Below are 27,600 nucleotides of genomic sequence, written 5' to 3' on the forward strand. Positions count from 1 at the left end.
AATAAAACTCGCTCCTGGCCTGTAGGCTAAAGCTGCGCCGTTTCCTTTTTGATTCTGATGTTGATAGGCTCGTTTACCGACATTCTTCTTTCTGTGCGGGGAGCCGAGCCATGGCCATATTCATGGTCACACCACCCGCGGGTATCTTGAGGTGACAAACCAAACGAAACCCAGGGGGTATCGGGGGAAAATCAGTCTTCTAAACCGGTAGTTAGGCGTGGTGTGAAAATTCCCCATCACACACACCTCAGCTCCCACTGCGCTAACCTGCTTCTGAATTGGAGAGGAATCCTAAAAGACCATCTAAAATATAACGACTTGTATTTGTATTGCAAGTGAACTGTGGCTTTTGTAAGAAAAGGTTCAGTGACGTGACGCTATTTTTTTGTCCCGATCTAAAACACTTTAAATAAACAAGTGAACCAAGAAATAAATCTGTGATTTATTTTTTATTTTTTTTTTTTTTTAGAATTGTCTAGGTGGTTCAACTATGCGATTAAAAAGCTTGCATTAGTTTACCATTGTATTTTATCTTTATATAGCCTGTTAAAATAAGTAGCCTAACCTAAAGAAAACGTCACAAATAGAGGCCTATTATATATATATATATATATAAAAAAAAAAATATAAAAATAAACATAAAAAACAGATTCCTATTTTAAAAGACTGCATTAATTATAAAAGCTATATTGCCTATAAATAGCCTAACCTAAAGAAAACGTCACAAATAGAGGCCTATTTTAAAAGACTGCATTAATTATAAAAGCTATATTGCCTATGTGTTTGAAAAAAACAAACAAACAGGCCTAGTTTCTCTTCTTTACACTCAGCCTTTTTTATTTTTTCTAAGTATGCATGAAACTTGCACATGCGTTTAAAAATAAGCATTTTAAAATAAATTGTATCAATTTAATACTGCAATAATAAAGCTAAAAAAGACCTTTATTACTAAACGTTATTCAGCATAAAAACTTTTTATATTTTGTTTCTTATTTGACAAACAAAAGACCAATATAAAAACCTGATAAAAGAGGAACATTTATTTCTCACGTTGGCGTTTAAGCTGGTTCTAAAAAAGTTATATAGCCTATATTATTAAATTTTACTTGTAGGCCTACACTTTTATTTCGCCATCTCCTTAGTTTGAGATTCTGTAATTGGGTGTTTAGGATCTGCATCTCATATGCGCATTGTTTAGTTTAAGCAGGTCAAGCCCCCCACACCTGCCCAACTGTCCTGAATCCCTGCGGTGACACTCCACCCCATTGGTCTGACCATCGGCGGGCCAAAGACAGAATGTGTGTGGCCTCTCATAAATAGCGCTAATCTCCATGAGTCCTGCAAACCGGCCACAAGCTTCACCAGCCACAAGTCGCGTCCAACACATTTGGGGTCTCCAACCATGACCCTTTCCCATGATTACGAAGAAGTGCAGCGCACCCCTGTCTCTTCTGAAGACGATGAAATAGACATCGTCGGAGGAGACCACAGCGATAGCGACCGAGAGTATTTCATCATGCCTTGCAGGGACCTTACGGAGGCGGATCACTCAGGGTCCGAGTCTTCAGGAGAGAGCGAGAGCAGCTTCTCCGCCGCGACCGCCACAAAGCAGACCTCCGCCGTCAAACCTCCCTATTCCTACATCGCCCTGATAACCATGGCGATCCTCCAGAGCCCGATGAAGAAGCTGACCCTCAGCGGCATCTGCGACTTCATCAGCAACAAGTTCCCGTACTACAAGGAGAAATTCCCCGCGTGGCAGAACTCCATCAGACACAACTTGTCACTCAACGACTGCTTCATCAAGATCCCACGAGAGCCTGGAAACCCGGGGAAGGGCAACTACTGGTCCCTGGACCCTGCATCTGAGGACATGTTTGACAACGGCAGCTTTCTGCGCAGAAGGAAAAGATTTAAGAGGAACCACCCCGAGTTCACCAAAGACAACCTGGTGCTTTACCACCCAACGTTGAGTTATGGAGCATATGGGCGACCTTACTGCGTCTCTGGGCCGCTTCCAGCCCAGGCTAATCCTATTGGATATTTGCCAGTGCCGGATGGCATCATGGTGCCACCTCCATATTTCCAATATCAGACTCTCAACATTAAAGTCCACGAAGCTCCTGAAATCCAGCAAAGGCCCGAGCACAAGTCCCAGAAGTGTTCGTTCAGCATTGACAGCATAATGGCCAAGTCGACGGCGTCTCCTCACAAAAACTCTCCTCATCATCTCACACCTGACTATAGTTATGTACTTCCCAGGCCGACATCATGTGTGATTCCAAGTTTGTTACCAGTGGCAGCAAGGACTGCTCTGCTGAAGACCGTTCCTTTCACAGAAACTCTGGGGATGCTGTATCCTCACTGATGAACTGTGTCTGGAAAACTCACCGATTCATCTTAATAGATTTGTAACATAAAATATGTGTCTGTCTTTGCTCTTATGTTATAGTTTTAATGTAAATAAATAAATAGTAATATATTTGCTAGTCTAAAATCCTGTATGTATTAAAATGCATGTTTAAATAAACCACCATCGTCAAATCTCAATTGGCCTACGTGTTATTCATTTAAGCAATTATTATATCGTGTATTTTTCCATAAAGCCCTAAGGCTATCTAAACGAAATAGTGCGTTTTGCTCATTCATTTGTCGAAAAGAATAGAAAAGAGACTGGTTATTTTAAGATCGCTTTAATTGTAAATTTGGAATGCTCAGCAATGTAGCATATATTTAATAAAAAAAACCTTTAAAATAGCCTACTTCTATAAAAAGAGTTGGGGGGGGGGGTTAAACTTTTAATTGCTTTTAGATTTCATTTTCGCCCTCTCACTAAAAATTTTAAAGTTAAAGCGCTTTACGAAATGTTAAAAGACTGCATGCATAACAGATTCCCATCACTGCCTGCAAGACATTTTCTATTCCTTTATGTCCACTAGATGGAGATTGATGCTCGTGCATTACGCATGTGCTTGCTTGGTTAATGTGACTGATTTACTTGGATTCATATAGTGTTAGTTAAATAATCCATCTATAGCGAAAACAAATAGGGTTTAGTTGTTACGCTTTTCACTCCATATATTTTTTAGATATAGGTTATTTTTTGAAAGTCAGTTTGGATAGGCTACATGCCTTAAAACAACTACTGAAACAACAATAATGTAAAATGAACAGCTATCAAACTATTGGCCATCAAAAAGATGTAGACTACTTTAAAAAAAAAACGCATGCAACCTTGCTTCGACCTGAGAAGACAGTTGTCCTCAGAAGACTGAAGTTCAACCTTTCAGTTAAAATCTATCTAATTACATGGCTGACTGTTGTTTGAATTTAGATCAGTGTGGTTTTATTGTGTTCACTTGTTTACTGAGCTTACACAATATGATACCGGATTTAGTTTAAATAACAGAATTCACAAAATCATTGTAATTTAAAAGGGTTTTGAATTAGATTGAAACCCACACAAATCCACTGCTTCAAAACACATTTGTTTAACTTGACTTTTGTATAATTGACACACATTTGTTTAACTGACTCAGACCCATAGTTACTGTTGTGCAGATCAGCCTCGGTCTCCCTTTTCTGTCTCGGGATTGGAAATTTGGTCATTCCTTATTTCATTTGATTGATGTTATGACATTTCTGTTTGAGCGCCACGGACAGTAGAGGCGTTCGATTACACAGCAGCACCCTGTCACTATTCGCTCCCCCACATCATGGGCTATTTTTGGCCAGTGCGTTAGCTCATTATAAAGAGTTTTCTCCCCTCCCTGCCTTTTGGCGAGCAAACGTACGCGTGACAGCTCGGGAGAAGAGTGTAGGGGAGCGCAAGCCCTCATCTTGGATTATTTCTTTGCGTTTTACACCAATTTATTTGTTATTTTCTGCCCCTACTTCACAGTTTGTCCCGGTGCGATGAGAAGACAGCTGTCGTACACTTTTCCAAAGAAGCGTCACGGGACGCGTCTCAAGTAATCCACTTGGACTGAAACGCACTGCGCTGTGGCGCACCCTGCTCGCTGCCTCCGTGAACTAACTCTGTTGCTTTTGACGATATTTTGAACACTGTATCTCACCTCATTCAGCAACAACAAACTATATTTTTTAACATCCCGAAGCGTAGCAGAAAGTCATGGAAACTAACCCTATACCCATTTTGACTATCCAAACTACCCCCTTCGATGACCAGAGACCAGGGACGAATGGGCTGCGAAAGAAGACAGCGGTTTTCGAAAGTAAAAAGAACTATCTGCAAAATTATATCCAAAGTTTGCTGTCCTCCATCGACTTGAGGGACCGTCAGGGATGCACTATGGTGGTGGGCAGCGATGGAAGATACTTCAGCCGGGCTGCAACTGAAGTCATCGTTCAAATGGCAGCTGCCAACGGGGTAAGATGGTGTTAATACTTAATACTACTCACGCATGCCGTTCTAGTTCACTAATTTATTAAGTATTCAATTAGCATTTTCTGATACAATTAATAATTTTTTTTCTGATCTAAATCATTAAAATATAACATGCAGTTAGATTAATGAAGGGCTTTAAATTTATTATTTATTTATTTATTTATATACTTACTAATAAATGTTATAGATTTTCTAATCTATATAACAAACAAAAAATGCACTATTTATTTATTTATTTATATATAATTTCCTAAGAAATTATATTTCTGGTCTTATATATATATATATATATATATTTAACCTACCTACCTTGGTGTATTCATTCTTGTTATTTTTATTAATGTATTTTATTATTTTCATTATTATCATCATTTCACCTGTCTTTGAAAAAGATTTTTAGCATGATTTGTCATGTATCTGGTCGACATGGGTAGTTTCATGATTTAGAATAACATTACATGGATTTATAGTATAAATGGTCATGTCTGTTTTTATTCAAGGGTATCTGGATTTTGATATCCCTAACGGCTGAGCATTTGGTTGGAAAACCTGAGAAGCCACAAACTGTGCATGTAATGAGAGAAAGTTTTAGAGCTAAATCTCTGTTCTGGCCTGGCCAAATGTATCCTGTCTTATCTGTTGTGCCATCCCTCCCCTGCACACTCTTCCTGGAGCGCTGCTGCTTCCCTTGTTTTGACCTCTCATGTTCATGTGCTATGGGGAAACCCAGAACATATGGCCACGAGCCAAAACTCTGTTCATCAACATTTCTAGTGTGTTTTATTGTGCCACTAATGATGATATAATGTTTGGTTCAGTCTAAGCATGAAACCAAGTCATTCTCTGTGATACTCTAATTATTATTATTTTTTTATTCCATTCATATTATAAAATACAGTCAAACCAGCCATCCATCCTTAATTCTACTTTGTATCAGTGCCATCCTTCCATACAAATTCAGTAGCTCTCAGAGGCATGATGTACTGAGGCTGTGTATCCAAAAGCAGAACCTTATATGGATAAGCTCCTCAAAGAGTGCTGGGAATACAATTCACACTCATCAGAGATGCAAGTAAAAGCAACAGGCTAAGCAAAGCATGAGCCTAGTGAGTTATTTAATTGGCATATTACCTTCACAAAAAAAAAAAAAAGAAAAGCCTAGGGTCAGTGCACTTGTTCATCATTTTAAATGCTTGAGTGAGAGATGCCAAATAACGCACTATTTATAGAAAGTGGCTGATCTTGTAAAGCTTAATGAGTCACAAAGTTGCTGAGATGTCTGGGCTGCTGTCTTGTGAGCTAGAAAGTAAGTATCTGTCAATAATCTGGACACTTGATAAAGGAGGTTGCAATTTATGTCAGAGAGGATTGTATGTCAAGACTCATATGAGTACTTAGAAATTGTTAGTGTGCGTTGCTGTTTAGTTTTGTCCCTAAATCAGCTTGTCACTTCTACAGGAATGAGCTTCCAGACAGATGTAGCTGTTGATCTGGTATGCAGCAGTGGCCATGACTGGCGCCTCTGAAAGGTGGCAGGTTTAAAGCCCAGCATATAATGTTATGATAACCCTCGCATGACAGGTGAAGGTCTGGAAGCACAGGGCCTGTTCGGGATTTTAAGTATAGAAGTGCACTTTTACACTTGTCATTTCAAACCTGTATTGCTTACTTTCTTCTTTGGAGCACAACATAAAATATTTTAAAGAAAGTTTTATGTTTTTGTTCATACAGTGTAAGTCAGTGGAGTCCAAAACAACCCTGGACTCCATTGACTTCACACCAATAAAACCAAAACTTGATTTCAGATTGGACGTCTGGTAATTGGACACAATGGGATCCTTTCCACCCCAGCGGTCTCCTGCATCATCAGGAAGATAAAAGCCATTGGTGGAATCATCCTCACTGCAAGCCACAGTCCAGGAGGCCCAGGGGGAGACTTTGGGATCAAATTTAATGTCGCTAATGGAGGTGAGAATTTTACAGAGCACAGGACACACTGTATGCATGCACTTTCAGAATGATGATGACAATCTGATTTCAGTATGTTTTATTGAATATCAGCCTTTAAAGGAATCACTGTGTTAACGTTATCTTTGTGTAGGCTGTCATGAAAAAGTATTCACACCATGAAGTGTAACAGTGTTGTACATCTTGAATCTCACTGTAAAAATATCTTCTATGGGCATATATCTATTGAACTAAATTTACCTGTTGCTTACCTTAAATTAAATTTTGCTTTGTATTACACCATTATTATAATGGGGGTTTTGTTTTTTATTGCGTATATGTGACAAACAGTGCAAAACATACCAATGCAGTATAACATGTGTGCTCACAAATACAGTAAAAACAGTAATGGCAAAGCTGAATGTTCAGCAGCAAATTTCAAATTTCAATTTACTTGCTAAATAAAAGTATTAAATAAAAAATATGTATATTTTCTGGTCTCAAATGTTTTGAATAAATTATTGAATTTAAGCATCATGTTCAAGAGCAATAATTTAGTGTGTTTTGGATCCTGACAACACATATAGCTACAAATCTTAAAAAGAAAACTTATTTCTATTTTTGATTGACAGATGAAGTATTCTTAGATCCGATGTTTTGTTTCTGTTTCCTGTTTACAGGACCATCCCCAGACACAGTGATGGAGAGGATCCATCAGGTGAGTCGCACACTAGAGGAATACGCCATCTGCCTTGACCTCCACATTGACCTGTCCCGCCTTGGCCGTCATGACTTTGACTTGGAGAACAAGTTTAAACCATTCAGAGGTGAGGCGTATTAACTTATTCTCATGTTATTGCCACAAACTTCACTTCACACTCATGTGCTGAGCTTAAAAATGTTCTTTCTCTATTTTCCAGTTGAGATAGTGGATTCAGTTGAGATCTATCTAAACATGCTGCGGGGAATTTTTGACTTTGGTGCCATCAAGAGCTTGCTGACAGGTCCAAAACAGCTGAAGATCCGAATAGATGCCATGAATGGAGGTAAACTCCTGTAAACTGTTGCAAATGCTTGTATGCAGATTTATATCCGTTTGTAGAGTCCCATCTTTATGTCATCTGTTTCAGTTATGGGACCATATGTCAGAAGAATCTTATGTGATGAGCTCGGGGCTCCAGCTAATTCTGCTGTTAACTGTGTCCCTCTGGAGGACTTTGGAGGCCAACACCCTAACCCTAACCCTGCATTCGCTGCAGCTCTGGTGGACTCCATGAAGGGGGGAGAGTTTGGCTTTGGGGCTGCTTTTGATGCAGATGGGGTGATTGTCTCTTATCGTCTTATAAACATTTGCAAATACCTTACAAATTACACAAACACAGAGAAAAATGTAAAAACTGCATAAGAATAATATTCAGGCATAAAGCATAAGAATCAGGACTGTTAAACCAAATTATTGCTGAATTATTTACAGCCTTTTTGTCAGAGTCTTGTTTTGATTCCAGTTCTTTATTATTATTCATCAGTTTTTTTTATTCTGTTATAATTTAATTTTAGTTATCTCTATTTCTTAATACTGCAAATAAGAGAGAAACAGGAAACACATACTTTTACATTAACAATCAAATGTTTAAGATAGGTAAAAAAAAATTGTTTTAGAAAGACATCTTTTGCTTATCAAGACTGAATTTATATCAAAAACAAAGACAGCAGTATTCTTAAATAATTTTACAATTAAAAAACTGTTTTCTATTTTAATATATTTTAAAATGTCATTTATTTCCTGTTTTGGTGAAAGCTGAATTTTCAGCAGCCAGTCTTAAGTGTCACATGATCCTTCAGAAATTATTTTAATATGCTGGTTTGCTGATCAAGAAACATCTATCATCCCTTTTGAGAACAGTTGTATTTCTTAATATGTTTGTGGATTTTTCACTTCTTTAATGAATAGAAAAATCAAGAAAACAGCTTTTTTTTTGTAACAATATAAATGTTTACTGTAGCTTTTGGTCATTTAATGCATCCTTGCTCAAAAAAAAAAAAAATTAAAAAAGATCTTATCGATCCTAAACTTTTAAACAGTAGTGTTATAGTGAAAATGATATTATTCATCATTTACAAATAAAATGCAGCAGCTGGTTATTTTATGTAATAGATCAATTAACAAGTAACTTAGATCAAATATGATATCTTGCTTGTTTAATCAGATTAAAAGACAGAACTAACTGTGTTGTATAATCGTGGATATGTTTGTCTTATGTATAGGATCGCTACATGATTATGGGTGAGAATGGATTCTTTGTGAGCCCATCAGATTCACTGGCAGTGATGGCTGCAAACCTCTCCTGCATCCCTTACTTCAGTCAGAGAGGAATCAGAGGTTTTGCCCGCAGTATGCCAACCAGCACAGCCATTGACAGGTAAGTACCACTTGCTAATCTAACTGTAAAAAATAACCCTAAACCTAAAAAAATTTATCTAAAGAACATTCATAGAAAAATGTAGGTGTTACCTGCAATATCTATACTTTTAAAGTACTAATAGGGATCCATTTAGGGATAAATAAGACCTTAAGGCCTTGCTGAAAATTAACAATACCTTAGGGTACTGCCCCAGTGACAGCTTTGTACCTTTTTTTTTCTCATAGTGTGTACCATGCTCTCAGATAGCGCTGAAATGCCATTATTCACAGACATGCTGCAGGCCTTGCTGAAAATTAACAAGTCATCACTAAAAGTTACTCAAACCGCTCTGTCTGATAAAAAAATATACTGCTAACCTCCAGCAGAATGACCATATGTTGAGCACTAACTGTTAACTTTAAATTCATCTGTCTGTTCTGCACAATCATGAATATGAATTATGTACATGAATATTAATTACAGATTATTTGCTTGCACTTTTATTCAGCCCACTGCCAAGTATACTTGTTGGTTCAACTTAAAATGTTTTCACATGGCGTGCAACGGTTTCTTTTTATGACTGTCACATTGAGAGACGTTTTCCTTTAACATACTGTAAGAGTTCAGAGCTGTTTAAATAAAAGTCAGTCAGCTCTCAGAATTGATAAGCTGATGATCAGGGAGGAAATCATCCATCAGGATCTTTCCACTCTCTCACAATTAGTTTTCCATTTCTCGTTCTGTCCGGTGCAAGATACTGAGCGGTAAAAGCATTAGTGATGGGGCCAGAGGTTACAGCATGGAGACTCACTCCCTAAGAATAACAGTGTTAGCTCAACCATGCGCTCCTGGAGACACCATTCACCCCACTAAAAATAACTTTCAGGGTGCATCATGCTAAATACCTGTCTGCTTTGAGAAAGGATCTTGTGCTATAAGAAATAAATCGTGATTTTGTGCAATCAGAAGACATTTGTTAAATGTAAACTGTAATTTTTGGGGGTGTTAAATACCTTTTCCTATCCCATGCAATTTGGAGCCTATTTTGTTATGTGGTGCTCAAAAGTAACGCTGCATAGTCTGACACAGCAACAGCTCAACCAATGGTGTGAGTTGAGGGCGGGGCTGTCTTCAAAAAACCACCAATGAATAAAATGCAGTTTTAAATAAACCTATAAGAACAAAATACAACAAGTTCTGTCAGAGATTTGCTTATACACCTCAGCTTTCAAAATTAGCTAAAAAAGATAACTTTGTAAATTTATTCAACCCCAAATTCTTCACTGGCCCACTTCTCCTCTATGCACAAAAGTTTGCAGCCTTCCGAAGTAATGTGATCCTGACTGATATGAAATGCCCTTATTAAAGGGATAGTTAAATGAAAAATCTGTCATCATTTACTCGTTACCCACACGTTCCAAATCTTTATGACTTACTTTCTTCAGAACACATAAGAAGACATTTTGAAGAATGTTGGTAAACTTTTCATTTACCATTGACTTTCATTGTGTGGACAAATTAAACATTGAGACTTTTCTCAAAATAGGTTATTTTGGTTAGTTTCATAGTAGAAAGAAAGTCATACAGGTTTGTGAGGCATTGTAGGGATAGTGGGTCCACTGTCCCTACAGTCCTGGCATTCAAACAGGAAATTATGTTATTAAGCGCTGCACAATTAGTCATTAAGAAGAGCCAGAAAGTGCGTATTGTGTCATAACACCAGAATTAACCCTGATTTCCTCCCATCAATATTGTTTTTGTTCTGTGACTCATTATTCACTTCCTAGAGGCTTTGCAAGGTTGATTCAATGTCATAAACACAGAATCAATGAGAATTTAACTACTGGTGTGGCTAAGATAAAGAAAGAGAAGTTGACTCCGTGTTTGGCCTGAAGTTACACCTTATGAAGTGTAGCCATAGCTAAGCAGAGTGTCATGTTTTCCACTCTGTAAATGATAGTTAAGTAAGTATGGGTCCTCCCAGCCTAGAAACAGTTCTAGATTGTTCTCTTTCACATTCTCCCTTACATTGAAGTCACCCTTAAAATCTGAGCTGTTGCCTTCCAGGCTAAAGGTGTGGCCACACTAGACTTCTTGCTCTGTTCACTTCCATTTGTACACATGTGAATGTTTCAGCATGGAAATGGCAGGATTATTTTTGCATTTGTTACTTTACTAAAGTTTCAAATTTTGACTCAATAAAAAGAAAATAAAGTTAAAGTTTCAAATTTATACATCTTTATATGAAATTTAATGGATGTAGCATCATGCAACAGCAAAGTTTTCAGATTGGGATGACATTGTAGAAACGTGATATATAATTATTAATTAAGAATTAATAAAAAATTACAAACCAATCAGTACTGTTTTGCCATGTATGCCACCATCACCATATTATTCTCCAGCAAAGGTGTTTATGAATGTATTGCTTTTTGAGAATTTTTTATAACAGTATATAAATTATTATAAATAATAAATATAGAAATATTATCTGCACAGCTGTTTATAAGGATACACTTACTTTTAAATCGTTCACAACAGAAATTGTAATTCCCAACACTACTAGAAAAGAGCATCAAGTCACAAGAGCTGATCTTGTTTAATAAGCTGATGAAATCAGCCATAACCAAAACATTCTTGTATTGTGATTCTTTAAAAGTCAGATTTTATAGTTCTGGAGTGGTGATAGAGAATTCTTAAGTGTCTCTGTTCATGAATCTGGATCATTCTGTCCAACTAATCTGATCTGTTTTTCTGAAGCATGAATGTCTCTTGGGGTGTGAGTTGTTGGAGCGAGGCGTCTCTGCTGCTGTAAACCTTTTTAGGCGACGAGCGAGCTCTGGGCTGTGGCTGTGTGTTTATACTATGGACCTCTCAGGAGTGTATGTTTGTTAAGTGGCAGTGGAGATAATCTACCAAAGCATGTGTGTGCTGTAGGTCTGGTGTTTGTTTGCTGAGCTGTGTTTGAGGGAGTAGCTCTGTGTCTTTGTACTGTATGTGTGCATATTAGTGTGTTTAGGGATGTAAGGATGGAAAGGAAACATCTGCCGTGCTCCCTACACGTGGGAAGGAGAAGAGATAATGTGCACTATCAATTTGACCATGCACTGAGAATGATGAAATATGGGAAAATTATACACAGGACAATCCAGTCTAACTGTAACTGCAGTCCTATTGTGTTTGCTGTAACCGTATTTTAAACTCATCTAATTTAATGATTAGTTTCCTAGAAATGGCATGCATCTTTATGTTACATTCTGGGACTTTTTGTGCATTAGTGGTTTTTTGCATTAAATATTTTTAATTAACTCTTTCTGCTGGTTACATTGTTTCACCCAGTGGGTTATGAGTATTTAATTGAGTCATTCACTGAACTGATTTGTTCAACAACTGTATTCATTTTGTTTTTAAGTGAGTCATTGAATCATTCATTTAACTAATTTGTTCAAAAACACTGTTTCCTTCAGGGAAAAAATAAGTGACTGTCTTTGTAAGGGAGAAGTTGTGGTTAGGGGGAAGTCGTGGCCTAGTGGTTAAAGAGTTTGACTCCTAACCCTAAGGTTGTGGGTTCGAGTCTCGGGCCGGCAATACCACTGTATGTGTTCACAGTGTTTGTGTGTTCTCTGCTGTGTGTGCACTTTGGGTGGGTTAAATGCAGAGCACGAATTCTGAGTATGGGTCACCATACTTGGCTGTATGTCACATCACTTTCACTTATAAGTCACTGATTCATTCACTGAACCGATTTGTTCAACAACACTGAATTATTCAGGAATGAAGCAAGCGACTGTTTTTATGAGTAAGTCATTGGATCATTTACTGAACTGAATCATTTAACAACACTGATTTATTTGAAAAATTAATAGAAATGTAACAATGCACCCCGAGCTTGTTGAAAATCAATACAAATATGTGATGATTCAAATCGGTTGAGATGTTAAATGAATCGTGATAGGTGGGAGTTTATATGAATGTATCTCTAAGGCGAACTGACTGTCTTTAGAAAAGTTTAGATGGAATTTTCTTTTCATCTCATCTCTGTATAATGTGTATAATGTGAAGTATTTATGCGTAATGCTGCTTTGTGTACAGCGGTAACCAAGTAAACATTATATTGCATGTTCCATAAGTGCCACCTGCTTTCAGAGAGTGAATCCGCATCTTATTCAGCCTGTCTGGTGTTTTTGCTTCGTACAGGTGTTTTATGTAATATACTGTAGTTTACTGTATACTGTAGTCACACAACAAAAGTCAGACCATTCAGTTTTTTCTTCAAATTTATTTATAGTTATCGTATTTGGTGTGAACGGGGCTTTAGTCATTGAATTATTCACCGAACCGATTTATTCAACAACACTGATTCATTCAGGAATGAAGCAAGTCTTTATGAGTGATTCATCAAATCATTCACTGAACCCTTTCACTCAACAACACTTATTCATTCAGGAATTAACAGTTAAAATAGTAAGCCATATTTAGCTGATTTATGAATGAAAACATGACAACAACACTTTTGCTTAGGTGATATTGCATATATACCCAAAAAAGAAAAGTGGCTTGTTTCAGCTGTTTTTTTTCCCCCTTTCTGGCTCAACCAGTTTTTGCAATTCCATTTGGTGATGCCAGTGATGAAAGTTAGACACTTTATATGAAATATAAACTGAAAAAAATGCATAAAAAGCTGATTATTTGTTTGTGTTTTTGTATTTACGTTTGGTCCTTGTCTGCCACTCACTAGATCAGACTTTATAAGGTAGCCAAGGCCTTAAACTATTTGTTTATATTGTAATGAATCAATTTCAAGCACTGTTGGTATTCAGAGGTTCACTTTCAAAAATGTTTTATTATACCTTGGAGCAAGGAATGTAAATGGAACTCATTTTAGTACAATTGGGGTACGAGCTTAATGAGACTGTCAGCTGATGCTAACATTCTGCCAGTTGATTATTGGGTTTATTGCCAGATTGAAGTTAGGAACAGCTGCCGACTTTAAAACCCAGCTGAACACATTATTTTCCAAATGTTTGGAAAGTCTTTTCTAGATAGAATTGTTTGTTAAAATCCAGTCACACCCACATGAACACATATGCATGCAAAATACTTCAGATGCTGGATTAGAGATAGTGCTGCTTGTGTTGGCCACAAATATGAGAATAAATCATTGAAAACAAGTCAAGGGGTCAAAGATTCCAGTTTGTTGTCTGTATGCCAGGCTTTCCATTCTGCTCCTTGTCCCTTGAGTCAATAACACTTGTTTTCCCATATTTAGTAATTCCACCCATGAGTAAACAGCTGCATCTTTACTCTTCTCATTTACATCGGTTCCCTCTCATCTATCCCGTCATCTGATGGGATCTCAGCAACTCATTACCCATAATGCCAGACTGCAGTGTCTGAAAATAGTTATGAATCTAGCAAACTATCCAAGATCAACAAACAGAGGAGGAGACTTGTAATTGAGTTTTTCTCGATCTCTTTCATTTTGACACTGAATATCTTTTATTTTCATAGCCATGAATGATTACAATTCCCAAATACAAAACTTACTGTCTTAACAGTAATGTTGTATGACAGTATTTGCCAGGAGTAGGCCTGTTTCTGTGACAGCTTGCAGGAGTTTGACAGTATAAGGAAGTTAAACAGGTGTAGACTACACACCGATGATTAAAGTGCAGTTTGCTCCTCCAGGCACATGGCTGAATCTCAGAATAAATGTCAGCCAAAATGTCAGCATGGTTTCTTTCTGCTTTTTGCCTTATAAAGACACTGGATTGAGAAGACAAAATATGCAGTTTAATTTATGAATCAGTCAAAAGGACAGATACTAAATGTAATACCAATGAGTTTGTAGAAAGCTGAATGGTCATTTCTTTGCCTGGAGTACATTAAATCATCATTACCTCAACATCTGTCTTTTTTCACAGTATGTACTTTGTCGCTGTTTACCATATAGTCTAGTATTTAGATATAAACATGGATTAGTAATTTTTAGAAACTAACAGCACATCCATCTGCCTGTAGTCTGTTTATGATTTCTCGTTTTCCTCGTTTTTCTCAGTCCTTTTCTGACTTACAAATGAAAGGTGAAAAGGGCTCTGAAAATGGATTTGTGTTCACAAAACTTCTAGAAAACATGTATCTTCATCTTATTATGCAAAGATATTCCCTAGACTTCTGTAGCTGACATGGTCCAGAGCTCAAGTCCTGCTTACGCTCATAAACACGCTGAAATATTTGGCAGCATGACATTGTGCTGAAGGAAGTATCAATTTTCATTGCATTGCATTATATTATATTATATTATATTATATTATATTATATTATATTATATTATATTATATTATATTATATTATATTATATTATATTATATTATATTATATTATATTATATTATATTATTTGCTACTGAAGGTACCAATAGAACATTTATTCTTTTTACCTGCAGTTTTACATTGCAGTGCCATGCAGCTAGTTACACTATTTTACACATATTCAAAGGGGTGATGCTGTTAGCCAATGAGATGATGTCTTTCTTTTTAGATTTGATCTTGTCTAAATAAACTCTGAGTGGGATTGCACTAGAATACTCATGCTTCCTGTTTGTTTACAGGGTTGCTAAGGCTATGAAGGTGGCGCTTTATGAAACTCCCACAGGCTGGAGATTCTTTGGCAGCCTGATGGATTCTGGGAGGTGTTCTTTCTGTGGAGAGGAGAGCTTTGGAACAGGTGGGTGCCATCAGAGTCCTCTTAAAGCACATAAAAGCCTTACTTTTGCATTGATGACAAATCATCTTGAATCTTGTCAAAATTTATTTTATTTACAGTATTGTCTGTATATTGTGCCAAACTCAAATTATGTTTTTTTTCTTTCAAACACAAAAGAAAGCATTCTTAAAGGGATAGTTCACCCAAAAATGAGAATTCTGTGATTTATTACTCACCCTCTTGTCGTTCCAAACCTGCAAGACCTTCGTATATCTTTGGAATTCAAATTAAGATATTTTTGATGAAATCCGAGAGCTTTCTGATTCTGCATAGACAGCAACACAACTACCACATTCGGCCAAAAAGGTAGTAAGGACATTGTTAAAATAGTCCACGTGATACTAGTGTTTAAACCTTGATTTTATGACGCTATGAGAATACTTTTTGTGCTTCTCTTCCATGTCAGAATTCGACACGCATTTATGTGCATTATGTGTTTATTATGTCCTTACTACCTTTCCTTGCTGTCAATGCAGGGTCAGAAAGCTTGTGGATTTCTTTTAAAATATCTTAATTTGTGTTCTGAAGATGAACAAATGTCTTACGGGTTTATAACAACATGAGGGTGAGTAATTAATGACAGAATTTTCATTTTTGGGTGAACTATCCCTTTAAAGAATCATTATGACGTTTTATCTCATTGACATTTTCAGATGTAGTTTTTTTATTAGTACATGCCTTCTGAGCACGTCCAATCTGTTGCTCTTTATCACTGTTCTGCTATAAAAGGGTAGTGAATCATCTGAAATGCTGAGAAAGTGGGAGTGGTTTCTGCTGGCAAAAGCAAACGACTACTCCTCTGCTTTTCTCACAAAAGCACAGGGTGGGGGCACAGAAGAAGTTGTTAAAGGAGTGAGAAGGAAAGAGATTTATTGCAAATTAATAGTTATAGTTCTTTAGTCCCAAAAATTAGTTAAAGGGTTAGTTCACTCAAAAATGAAAATTAGCCAGTGTTTTACTCACCCTCAAGTCATCCATCCAGATCGGCTTCCGTGTAAGACAGTTAGCAGAAGTGAGAGAAAATGAAAGAGAAAATTTAGATTTTTCTTACAAAAATGCATTGATTCTCTACAGGAGGCCTATATTCACCCCCCGGAGGCGTGTGAGGCACATTTTATTATGGATGGGGGTGCTTTATTTGACTACTTTTGGACTGTTGAAAAAACATCCAACCACTGCCATATAAAGCTTGGAAGAGCAAGGTCAATTTTTAATATTACTCCGACTGGATTTATCTAGGATGCCTTGAGGGTGAATAAAACATGGGCTAATTTTCATTTTGATTGGATGAACTAACCTTTTTAAGGGATAGTTCTCCCAAAAATGAAAATTCTGTCATCAATTACTCACCCTCATGTTGTTCCAAACTTGTAAGACCTTTGTTTATCTTTGGAACACAAATTAAGATATTTTTGATGAAATCCAAGAGCTCTCCTAATGCTGCAAAGGCAGGAATGCAACTGAAACGTTCCCTGACCCAGAAACGTTGTAAGAACATTGGTAAAACAGAATTGTTGAATAAAGTTTTCTTTGCACACAAAAAGTATTCTAGTAGATTTGTAAAATTAGGGTTGAACCACTGATGTCACATGGACTCTTTTATCTATGTCCTTACTACATTTCTGGGCCTGGGAACATTTCAGTTGCATTGGTGCCTATGTAGGGTCAGAGAGCTCTCGGATTTCATAAAAAATATCTTAAATTGTGTTCCGAAGATGAACGAAGGTCTTACGGGTTTAGAACGACATGTGGATGAGTAATTAATGACAGAATTACATTTTTGAGTGAACTATATTCATCTGATCAACAAGATAAACATGCAGTTATTAGGACTTTAATGGATGTTTCTTTAACAATGTCCCCTTTTATATCTCTGAACTGAAACATTTTAATGTAAATTCATAATATATATTTGCTACAAAACTTGCTGGGGCAGTACCCTTTCACAAGGGGCAGTACACTTTCACAAGGTACTAATATGTACACTTAACGTACTAAAATATATATTTAAAGAGCTAATATGTACCTTTAAGGTACTAATATGTACCAGTTAAGAGTAAATAAGGTATAAAGATGTACCTTAAATAAGGTATAAAGATGCTTTGTAGTTTTTCCTGAGAGTGTATAGTTGTAGGAACTCCCATATATGAAGGTGAGCCCCTGCATGGCATTGAATGGTTGTGTTGTGGTTGGCAGCTGAATGTGGAATAAGCAACTGGCACTGAATGATGTTGCTGGGCAGACAGACACTTGGCTCTGTGAGGCAGCAGGGTCGATCTGTAAAGCCTCTGGGTTTTACACCATCAATAAGACCTTGAGTGAGACATGAGGCATTGTCTGTAGGTGTCAAAAGAGCAGGCTGCTCATTATTCACCATGTTCCGACTTTGCTTCAGCATTACTGTGCTGTCATGAGTCACTTTTCATCTTCCCTTCCTGTCAGTCGATTTTTTCACAAAACATTCTCGACTGCTAGACATACATATCCTATGCATTCATCATATGTTTTATCTGTTGGTATTGGTATCTGGTACAAACAGAGTGTGTTTATGGAATATTGGAATTAAGCAAGTTTCCCTTTTGGCTGTGAACCAGATCACTTCTGCGTCACACTTATTGTTTTGTAGGCTGAGGGAAAGTTAGCAGATAATAGTCTGACAGGCTGATAGATGTTAAAATCTGCTTTTGAAGTTAACTTTATTGTGTTTTATTGATTTTAGGGGTCAAAACTAATTATAAAACATTATGTTGGCTTACAACAGTCTTTGGCTGCTGATGTGAAATGCGGTAGGCCTGAGCATTTTTCAATACTTCAGCATTAGTCACACACAGAGAGCAGCTGTCGGATACACTTTCCTGACATATGATTACATGAAATAAACCAGATCCAAGAACAAAAGTCATAGAGAAGATGTTGAGCATAAATCGAGCAGATGAAGAATTGACCAGAGGAGTGAGGGCTTTCATTTTATCATTATCACCTCCCGATTTAGAGCCGTCTCACATGAATCATCTGGGCTTTTTAGGTTGTGTTTAAGACTTTTATTATTTAAATTGCTCAAAAATATGTTCAGAAGTTTGGGGTTAGTATGTTTGAAAAAAAAAGAAGAATAAATACTTTTATTCGGTGAGCATGCATTAAATTGTTTAAAAGTGACAGTAAAGACATTTATAATGTTACATACGATTTTTATTTCAAATAAATGCTGTTATTTCTACTTTTTATTCATCAAAGAATCCTACAAAAAATATATCACAATTTCTACAAAAATATAATTTAGCACAACAAATCAAATCAGCATATTAGAATGATTTGTGGAGGATCATGTGACACTGAAGACTGCGGTAATGGCTGCTGAAAATTCAGCTTTACCATAAAATACATTTTAAAATATATTCAAATAGAAAAGTTATTTTCAAATGTAATTATATTTCACAATTTTTCTGTATTTTTGATCAAATAAATGCACCTTTGTTGAACATAAGAATCTTACAGTTTATAAAAAATCTTGCCGTCCCTAAACATTTGGGCAGTAGTGTAAATCGAATATCAAAATATGACTCATTTTATCTTTTTTTTTTTTTAGGTTCAGACCACATCCGAGATAAAGACGGCCTGTGGTCAGTTCTGGTATGGTTGTCCATCCTGGCAGTGCGTAAGCAGGGGGTGGAAGAAATAGTGAGAGATCACTGGGCCAAAATGGGGCGCAACTACTTCTGCAGGTGAGCTAAACCCAAAACAGCATCTTCCCAAGCTTCCTTTCTATTATCAGTCTTCATATCTCTTGGGACATTTCAGGATATATCCTTGTGTGTACTTACAGTACCCACCCTCTCAATGACTTTTCCTATGAGACAGAGTAGAGTAGGCAGAATCTCTTTAATGTGTGCCTGGATTGTTTTTCCCTTTCCCATGCATGTTTCCCATATTCACCATATTTAGCTCTACTTGTAGATGTCACATGAAAATCCTGGGAGCTCTCCAAATTGTCACGAAACCATGATTTATCAGTGTAGGTACTATTAGGTGATGTTTGTAATCTTTCATTTACATTGACCTAATATAGTGTTTGTTGTATTTATTTGATATCTGACAGGTTTGACTATGAAGGGGTGGATAGCAGGGCAGCGTATTACCTCATGAGAGATCTGGAAGCTGTTCTCACTGATAAAGCTTTTACCACTCAGAAGTTTTCTGTGGGCAATAGCATCTACAGTGTGGAGAAGGCTGATAATTTTGAGTACACTGACCCAGTGGACGGCAGTGTGTCCAGGAAACAGGTCAGTTCAACTCTTCAAGAGAACATGAGAGAAGACCTGTCAAATTGCAGTCACACTAGAATAGACTTTCTGCTAAATTAATGTCCATTCATACGCATTCAAATAGGAGACAGAAAATGCTTCTTTATTTTATGTTGCTTCACAGAAGGCAAAATATTGTGTTGCTAAATAATTTTACAGTGCATGTTTTCTGCTGAGTTCAGCATGTGTTGGGAAGATTTTGTTAATGTTATGCTCACCAATTAAGGATACATTTATTTGATCAGAAATACAGTAAAACGGTAATATTGTGAAATATTATTACACTTTAAAAGAACTGTTTTCTATTTTATTATATTTTAAAATATACTTTATTCCTGTGATGGCAAAGCTGATTTTTCAGCATAAAAACTGCACTCCTCAATATCACAATATAAAAATTTTAATATGCTGATATGCTGATCAACAAAAAAATAAAAATAACATAATAAAATAAATGCTGAAAACAGTTGTGCTGCTTAATATTTTTGGGAAAACTCTGATGCATTATTTTAAGGATTATTTGATGAATAGAAAGTTCAAAAGAGCAGCATTTACATGGAATATAAATCTGTTGTAACATAAATGTCTTTACTGTCACTTCTGATACATTTAATGCATCCTTGCTAAACAAAAGTATTGCTTTCTTTGGAGGAAAAAATCAACTGTTTTAGATGATACAAGTGAATTTACGTAACTTTATAATGTGCCATATAAAATGGATGTTCATTTTGAGAATTTTTTTTTTTTTTTAAATGAACTTTAAGTGAGCGTTTAATGATGGCAAAGGTCATCTAGATGAAAAAAATTGTTGTATTGCATTGTATTGTATTATGGTGACAAGAGCCAAACTACGAACATGATCATGCTTTAAACTGCCCAAACAAAAGAAAATGAATCTTTACAACATGTGTGTTTAATTAATTTGAAATGAACCATGTAAATACATGTGATTAGAAGATGAAAACAAATGTGCGCATTGGTCCCTAGTGCACCTTATTCATCTGAGATAATGGGGAAATGTCAGAGATTTTGCAGCTTAGTCGCTCGTATAAAGAGCTGCCAGGGGTTTGTTGAGCATTAAGGTATTATGCTCAGCAATTATACGCTATTTAGTACGACACGCGTCCTGTTGTGGACACGGACTCGAGTGGGATTCCTTGTTTGGGCATCTACATTCACACTTAGCTGCTTATGTGTGTACTGTATATACAGCATGGCTGAAATGAATAATATACACGTGCCGAGACTCTGTTAAAATTTTCATTCAGCTGCTCTCTCTCTCCCACTCCTTTTTTGGAGGATGTGCTAAAGCACAGAGACGCACATGTGCTTGATAGTAACGGGAGAAGGATGTTTCAGTAGATGCTTTATCTTTATCTGGCCTGGATTTGCTGTACCAAGATGCAGAGCCCTTTAGTGGTCTGTCACACACACACATAAACACTTGCGTAGCCTTGTGTTTGAAGTTTACCCAGCTGACTCACTCTGTTTTGACCTGGAATTTGTGGAAACCACCTTCTCCCTCTCCAGAACAATCTCTCCGAAGAAAAAAATGATGTAGTTGTGGCATCAACCAGCAGGGGGTTACTGGATGCTAACCAGCCAAACCTTGACCTCTTGACATTAGCCTGACACTTTACCCTTTGCTTTTCAACACCTCATCTACTTCTCATCTCATTTATATCTCAGAATGGCAATCGTTGTTATACATTGCCATTCAGAAGTTGTGGGGTCAGAAATTAAAAAACACAATAAAACAAACAAAAATTAAACTAAACAAAATTAACAACATACTTATTTATTCAAAACAAATATTTTCATTTTTTTCCAAATAAATGATCTCTTTTGAACTTTCCATTTATCAAAAACTTTTTTGAGCAGTAAATCCGCAAATTAGAATGATTTCTGAGGGAAATTCAGCTTTGCCAGAACAGGAATAAAGTACATTTTAAAATATGTTCAAATAGAAAGCATTTCTTTTAAATTGGAATATTATTTCACAAAATTTTTGATTAAATGTATGCCGTATTTGTGAGCATAAGAGACACTGCATATTTCAGATTCATTTCTTCTTTATGAGCCTCATGATTTGGTGTGATTTCACACTGGTGACTTGGGGTCACGGCCAGTCGTTCAGTCAGTGATCTCCCACCGACCGTGACAGTCACTTCAGTCATGCAGCCGGCGTCTCCACAGCTGAGTGTGTATTATTACAACAGACATTCTTCCCAGTGCCGGATTGTGTCAGCTGTCCCGATCCTCCTCTGTCCACCGAAGAGACACTCAGCTGTCGGAGACCATGACACACGCAGACTCACACCAACACAAATATTACATCTATAACAGTGGTTCTGATTTTGATTTGGGACCCAGATTTTAAATTAGACATTAACACTGGGTGTCCATAAAATTCCAATTAAAATGTATTCATTTTTAATAGTGAATAGCATAATTAATAAGCACAATAAATAGGCAAAACATTTTTACATGACCTAAGGTGTAAACAGAAAAAATACAATTTATGCAAATGTGCATATATTTGTAAATAGTTATATACAGTAATCCCAATAATTCACTGCTTAAAAAACACTGTAGTCTGCACAAACTGTGTTGCTGCTGAATCCTGAAAGTATTTTTGAGGCTGAGTGCATGTCTTTTCCATCTACCTATTTTGGGCAGGTGCTTTCAGATGGCAGATGAATTTCTTCAGAATACTGTTGAGTTGGATGAACAGACTTTGATGTCAGCAACATAAGATATGGGATGTTGTTTCTCTTTTTAAAGCGTAGACAAAGAAAAACGTTGTGGTACAAACAAAACTTTTTTAAATACACTTTTAAGCAACTATGAACTAAACTAATCTAAATTTGAACTAATATTAACTGTCACTGGACCGAATCAGAAAAGAGTTTTTCCCTGACATCTAGTGGATAGTTTTATGAATTACAGGGGAAATCCAAGTAGTAAAACCAGCCTGGATTTTCATAAATTTCCATTTTAAACGAGTTGTTTATGAACATGAACATGCCACGTTGAGTGTTCAACGTTTTCACAGTTTATTTGTACTTCACATCCCAAATGATATTGTGGTATAGCATACTAGTTAATGTTTCTGGCTGGTAACTGAAGGTTGTAGGTATAAAGAACAACTCGATCAATCAGAAATGTTGGCACTAAAATGAACTGTCTTTCTATTTCTGCACTTGTCCTGCAGGGCCTAAGGATCATCTTTACAGACTCGTCCCGAATCATCTTCCGGCTCAGTGGTACTGGTACTGGAACCGGGGCCACTCTTCGCATCTATGCTGAGAGCTACGAGAGAGACCCAGAGAGACACAACAGAGAGACTCAGGTGAACACTTCACTTTAGCTATTCAAATAAATTGACCTCAAAAGCTGGTAATGACCTCACACCCAAGTGGACTGTGTTCCAGTATAGAAGTCAGAAAACCAAGATGGATGTGTCCATTATTAACAATACCAGTCGATAAAAACACATAAAAGCAGTATTTTGCACAGATAATGCCTCAGAATTTCCAGCTTCCAAGTACAACTGGAATGTGGCATAAATGTGCTTAGTTAGCTATAGTTTAGTTATACAGTGATAACAAAAGCACACTTCTTAAGTGTAAGAGTTAACTTGCATGTATATAGTAATATGTTTTGAGAAAAATCTGTTATTGACCATTTTTGTGACACATGAGTTATTGATAAGTTACTTTGTGTTTAGCTTGTATACGAGTAATATGTCATCTACTGTATGCGAAGAAATTAATTTATTATTGTTATCATTCATATGTCCTCATCAGTGGTGGACAGTAATGGAGTAGCTTTACTTCGTTACTGTACTTAAGCAAATTTTTCAAGTATCTGTACTTTACTAGAGTAGTTTTATTTTGAGTAACTTTTACTTCACTACATTCCAAAGCATAAGATTGTACTTTTTACTTCCCTACATTTCATAAAACATATCGCTACTCCTTATATCACGTGCTCTGACACGCAGAAGCGGTGTCTAATTCAAGAACGAACTGATTCTTTTCAATGAACCTTTTAAATCGGTTCGCAAATCCCACCAAACGATTCATTCACGAAATTAGAATTATTCGATTGCAGCTGTTCTCGAGTCAACAACTCACTGATTCAAATGAACCGTTTAGTGCAAGCCTCCAGTGATCTGAATTTACAAGTAAGATGCGGGAGATCTTGTGAGCACGCGTGCGACTGATGCTGCTAAAAGTAAGAATTTTAGGACTGAAAATCAAAAAAATAAAGAACTGAAAATCATATTTATGTCTAAACTTTCAGTTGTTTGTGAACTAAATCTGCTGTAAACAGTGATTTATTTAAGCCCACTGAAATGCCTGAATGCAGACACATCAATCGGTGTCTCTATGTTTTAGGTAAAAAAAAAAACACAAAAAAAAAACAAACAAACATTAAAATAACACAGATTAAATAAAATAACAATAATCATGCACGTTTAAATTCCCCGCTGCCATAATGTTAACAGTTAAAATGCTACGCATTTAGCCCTATGTGACGTCTGTTTTTATATTGTTTATCAACAGTATAAATGTTTATATTGTTTGGAATAACTAGCTGAGTAGACAGATATGAATGTTTATTCATAACCATGCTGAAAATAAATAAATATTGTTAGCTGATGCTAACTTTCTAGCTAACAAGCTTGCTGGTGCTAAATTGAGGAAATTTTTAGCTATAAAGTCATCACCATTACATCTGGGGGAAAAAGAAAGGATGTGCTGTTCAGAACATGGTAACTACAGTAATTATCAAAGTGGGAAGTGATGCCCTCTGGGGACATTTGGCCAGGGGTGTTTTTACACCACAGACTAGGTTTGAGAAGAAAAAAAATCATTATGAAAATATAATTATATTTTCCTTAAAATGTTCTTCCTAACTTCAGGCCTTATTCTCATGTCATATATAACTGTGATGTTCTGCAAAACAACAAACTTTAAAACACTTTTTTCTTACTGGTGAAAATCAGGTGGTCAAATCTGTTTTCTCTCAGGCACATGGCAGTGTAAGCTTCACAGTGAACATTACTAGATCACTCTCGTCAACATAGTCCATATCAACAACAAAAATATATCTCGACTCCATATAGTAGTTATTTGGGGAAAATCCCAGGTATTTTGAGCAGTAGGATTATAAAAAATATGTGCTAATGTAAAATTAAATTAAGTAGCCTATATAAAATTACAAAATAAATCTATCTATCAGTACTTATTTACTTAAGTACATAAAAATCGAGTACTTTTGTACTTTCACCTGAATAAAATTGAAAAAGGAGTACTTACTGGAGTAATATTTGATTATACGTATCTGTACTTTTACTCAAGTACTTGATTTGTGTACTTTGTCCACCACTGGTCCTCATGCCTTGTTAGCAGCTTCTGAATTACATCAGTTTAGTCAAACAAAGATGTCATAGCCATGACCATTATTGTTCTAAAGATCAAGAAAATAATAATATTTTAGGTTCAGTACAAGTTTAGCTCAATCCACAGTGTTTATGGAACAAAAATAGTTTGAGTCATCCCTCGATTTAAAAAAAAAAAAAAATATATATATATATATATATATATATATATATATATATATATATATATATATATAAAAATCAAGGTTACAGTGAGACACTTACAGTAGATATGAAAAGGCCCCAATTTTGTTGGTTTATAGTTGGTTTATAAAAGCTTATACTTTTATAAAACACATGAATAATTTAGTTAATAAATATGTTGTCAAGGCAATTTTTTTTAAAATTGGATATAACTTTATAGAGTATTTCTTTGACTATTAAGTTATGTTAACATGCATATTGTTTACATCTTGTGGCTATACTATTGAAACGGTGAGTATTTTGATTTTTAATCTTTATGGATTTACCCGATTCACTTTGTTTATATATATTTTATATATAAATTATTTATTTATTTATTTTTAAGAAGAGGGATATGTGGACAATCAAATGTTGTCGAATCAGATTTATTCCTTAAATGCAGTTTGCCATTGTATTACATTTGTTTCATGATACTAGCAGTCTGTTTAATACATATCTTCTCACTCTTTCTTTTGACCATTGTAGGTTGTGCTGGGTCCTCTCATTGCCATTGCTCTGAAAATCTCCAACATACACGAAAGAACTGGACGCAAAGGCCCCAGTGTGATCACCTGAGACCAATCCAGCACTGCACATCAGGGGCCAAAATCAGTTTCCTCACTCATCTGATCCTTTTTTTGTGCCTTTCACTCAGCATCACAAAGAATGTGCCAACTATTAAATGTTGCTGCTCTTTTATTATTTCTCTCCTCTCCTCTCCTCTCCTCTCCTCTCCTCTCCTCTCCTCTCCTCTCCTCTCCTCTCCTCTCCTCTCCTCGTTATCTTGTTTTTCTTCTTCACTTGTCTTTACAGGGGCCCCTGTATTGTTTTCTTTTCTTTTGCACATGTATAAAATCATTTGAACCATTAAAAAATCCAAAGGGAGCCAAGTGTTTTCTTCATGTTCAAGCAAACGCTCCTTTAATGTGTTTAATTCAATTAGAATGAGGATAGAAGCAGAACATATGTAGACCACTTTGTGTTTTTGATTCAGATGCATGGGGTCTAAACCCTAAACCTTGTGAATTTGGTTACTGTGTGCTTTTGTTTACAATGTAGCTGTTACAAAGAACCGCATTCAAAACAATCAATGAAAAGAGGGAGCAATGCCGTTCAACATTTACTTATTTCTGTGAAATTCACATTAGAAACACATCATATTCTATGCAACAGCTAGAACTGAGCTCATGTCCAAGAATGAACCACTGAAATAATAATCATAAAGATTGCCTAAGTTAGTCCTTAGTCCAGCTGTGCTACAATTCCTACATCCAGTCTTGTAATCACTTACACTGATTTGCAATTTTCCGAACACTTTCTGAAATGTGCTGCAAATGAACTTTGTGAATCAAAGTATGAAATGAGTTAAAGGAAAGTTTTCACTTTCGGCTAGCAGCTCGACTTAAACAATACTTAGTACTTTTTTATCTTATATTTTAAAATCCTGCATGAATCAGTTTGTTTAATGTAAGATGGATTATGAGCATTCCATTGTTTATAAGAAACATGCCTCTAAGTTTATTATTATTTATATAACACTTCTGACATTTATAAAAACATTTCTTTGAGCCAGTGTTTAAGATATTTCAAAGGATTTTTCAAAATTCTGCTGTTCTTAGAAGCCCCTTATAAACCGTGTACACATTACCACGACTCCAAGGTGAAAAGCAAATGCTCCCTTTTAAATACTATTTTGATGGAAGAAAGAATGAAACTAAATAAATACAATGGCCTTAGCTCTATTTTAATTTTGTATCCTAAAAAATTGCATAAATAAACTTTTATCTTTTGTGTGTCCTGGCTTCTTGTTATTGTCATACAATCAGTGAGATCAAAGACTCATACATGTTGTACATGTCCATCTTCTGTCATTTCATTTCAAAAATTTATTAAAGAATAAATAAATTCATGGATTTAACAATATAATTACAATGACTAAAACAAAACATAACATGTCTAATAGTAAGGTTTTTTTTCTGCTCATCAATGCCACGTCTATTTCATCAGTACAGTAAAACATGTAATATTGTAAAATATTATTCCAATTTAAAATAACAGTTTATATATATATATATATATATATATTTATAATGTAATTTATTCCTGTAATGGCAAAGCTTAATTTTCAGTAGCCATTGCCTCAGT

The 27,600-nt window shown here is 36.0% G+C and overlaps 2 protein-coding genes across 2 annotated transcripts; both read left to right on the forward strand.

The window, feature by feature from the left end:
• The first annotated feature begins 1,319 nt into the window (after positions 1–1,319).
• foxd5 (forkhead box D5) lies at positions 1,320–2,568 on the forward strand. Its single transcript, XM_019122783.2, has one exon. The coding sequence runs from the start codon at positions 1,403–1,405 to the stop codon at positions 2,366–2,368; it is 966 nt and encodes a 321-aa protein (XP_018978328.2). The 5' UTR covers positions 1,320–1,402; the 3' UTR covers positions 2,369–2,568.
• A 1,145-nt stretch (positions 2,569–3,713) lies between these two features.
• Positions 3,714–27,256, forward strand: LOC109108757 (phosphoglucomutase-like protein 5). The gene is made up of 11 exons (XM_019121863.2): positions 3,714–4,390; positions 6,214–6,376; positions 7,036–7,182; positions 7,276–7,401; positions 7,486–7,676; positions 8,621–8,775; positions 15,368–15,483; positions 19,109–19,244; positions 19,619–19,802; positions 23,038–23,175; positions 25,942–27,256. Exons 1-11 carry the CDS (start codon positions 4,133–4,135, stop codon positions 26,029–26,031), a joined length of 1,704 nt encoding a protein of 567 aa, XP_018977408.2. The 5' UTR covers positions 3,714–4,132; the 3' UTR covers positions 26,032–27,256.
• The last annotated feature ends 344 nt before the right edge of the window (positions 27,257–27,600 follow it).

Source organism: Cyprinus carpio, chromosome B8 (genome assembly GCF_018340385.1).
Source record: "Cyprinus carpio isolate SPL01 chromosome B8, ASM1834038v1, whole genome shotgun sequence".
In the NCBI taxonomy this organism is placed as follows: domain Eukaryota; kingdom Metazoa; phylum Chordata; class Actinopteri; order Cypriniformes; family Cyprinidae; genus Cyprinus; species Cyprinus carpio.

Coding starts and splice junctions, on each gene's coding strand:
- foxd5 (XM_019122783.2), top strand. CDS start 1,403: ATGACCCTTTCCCATGATTACGAAGAAGTGCAGCGCACCCCTGTCTCT.
- LOC109108757 (XM_019121863.2), top strand. CDS start 4,133: ATGGAAACTAACCCTATACCCATTTTGACTATCCAAACTACCCCCTTC. Junction 6,377..7,035: donor ATTTAATGTCGCTAATGGAG/GTGAGAATTTTA, acceptor TCCTGTTTACAG/GACCATCCCCAGACACAGTG. Junction 7,677..8,620: donor CTGCTTTTGATGCAGATGGG/GTGATTGTCTCT, acceptor TCTTATGTATAG/GATCGCTACATGATTATGGG.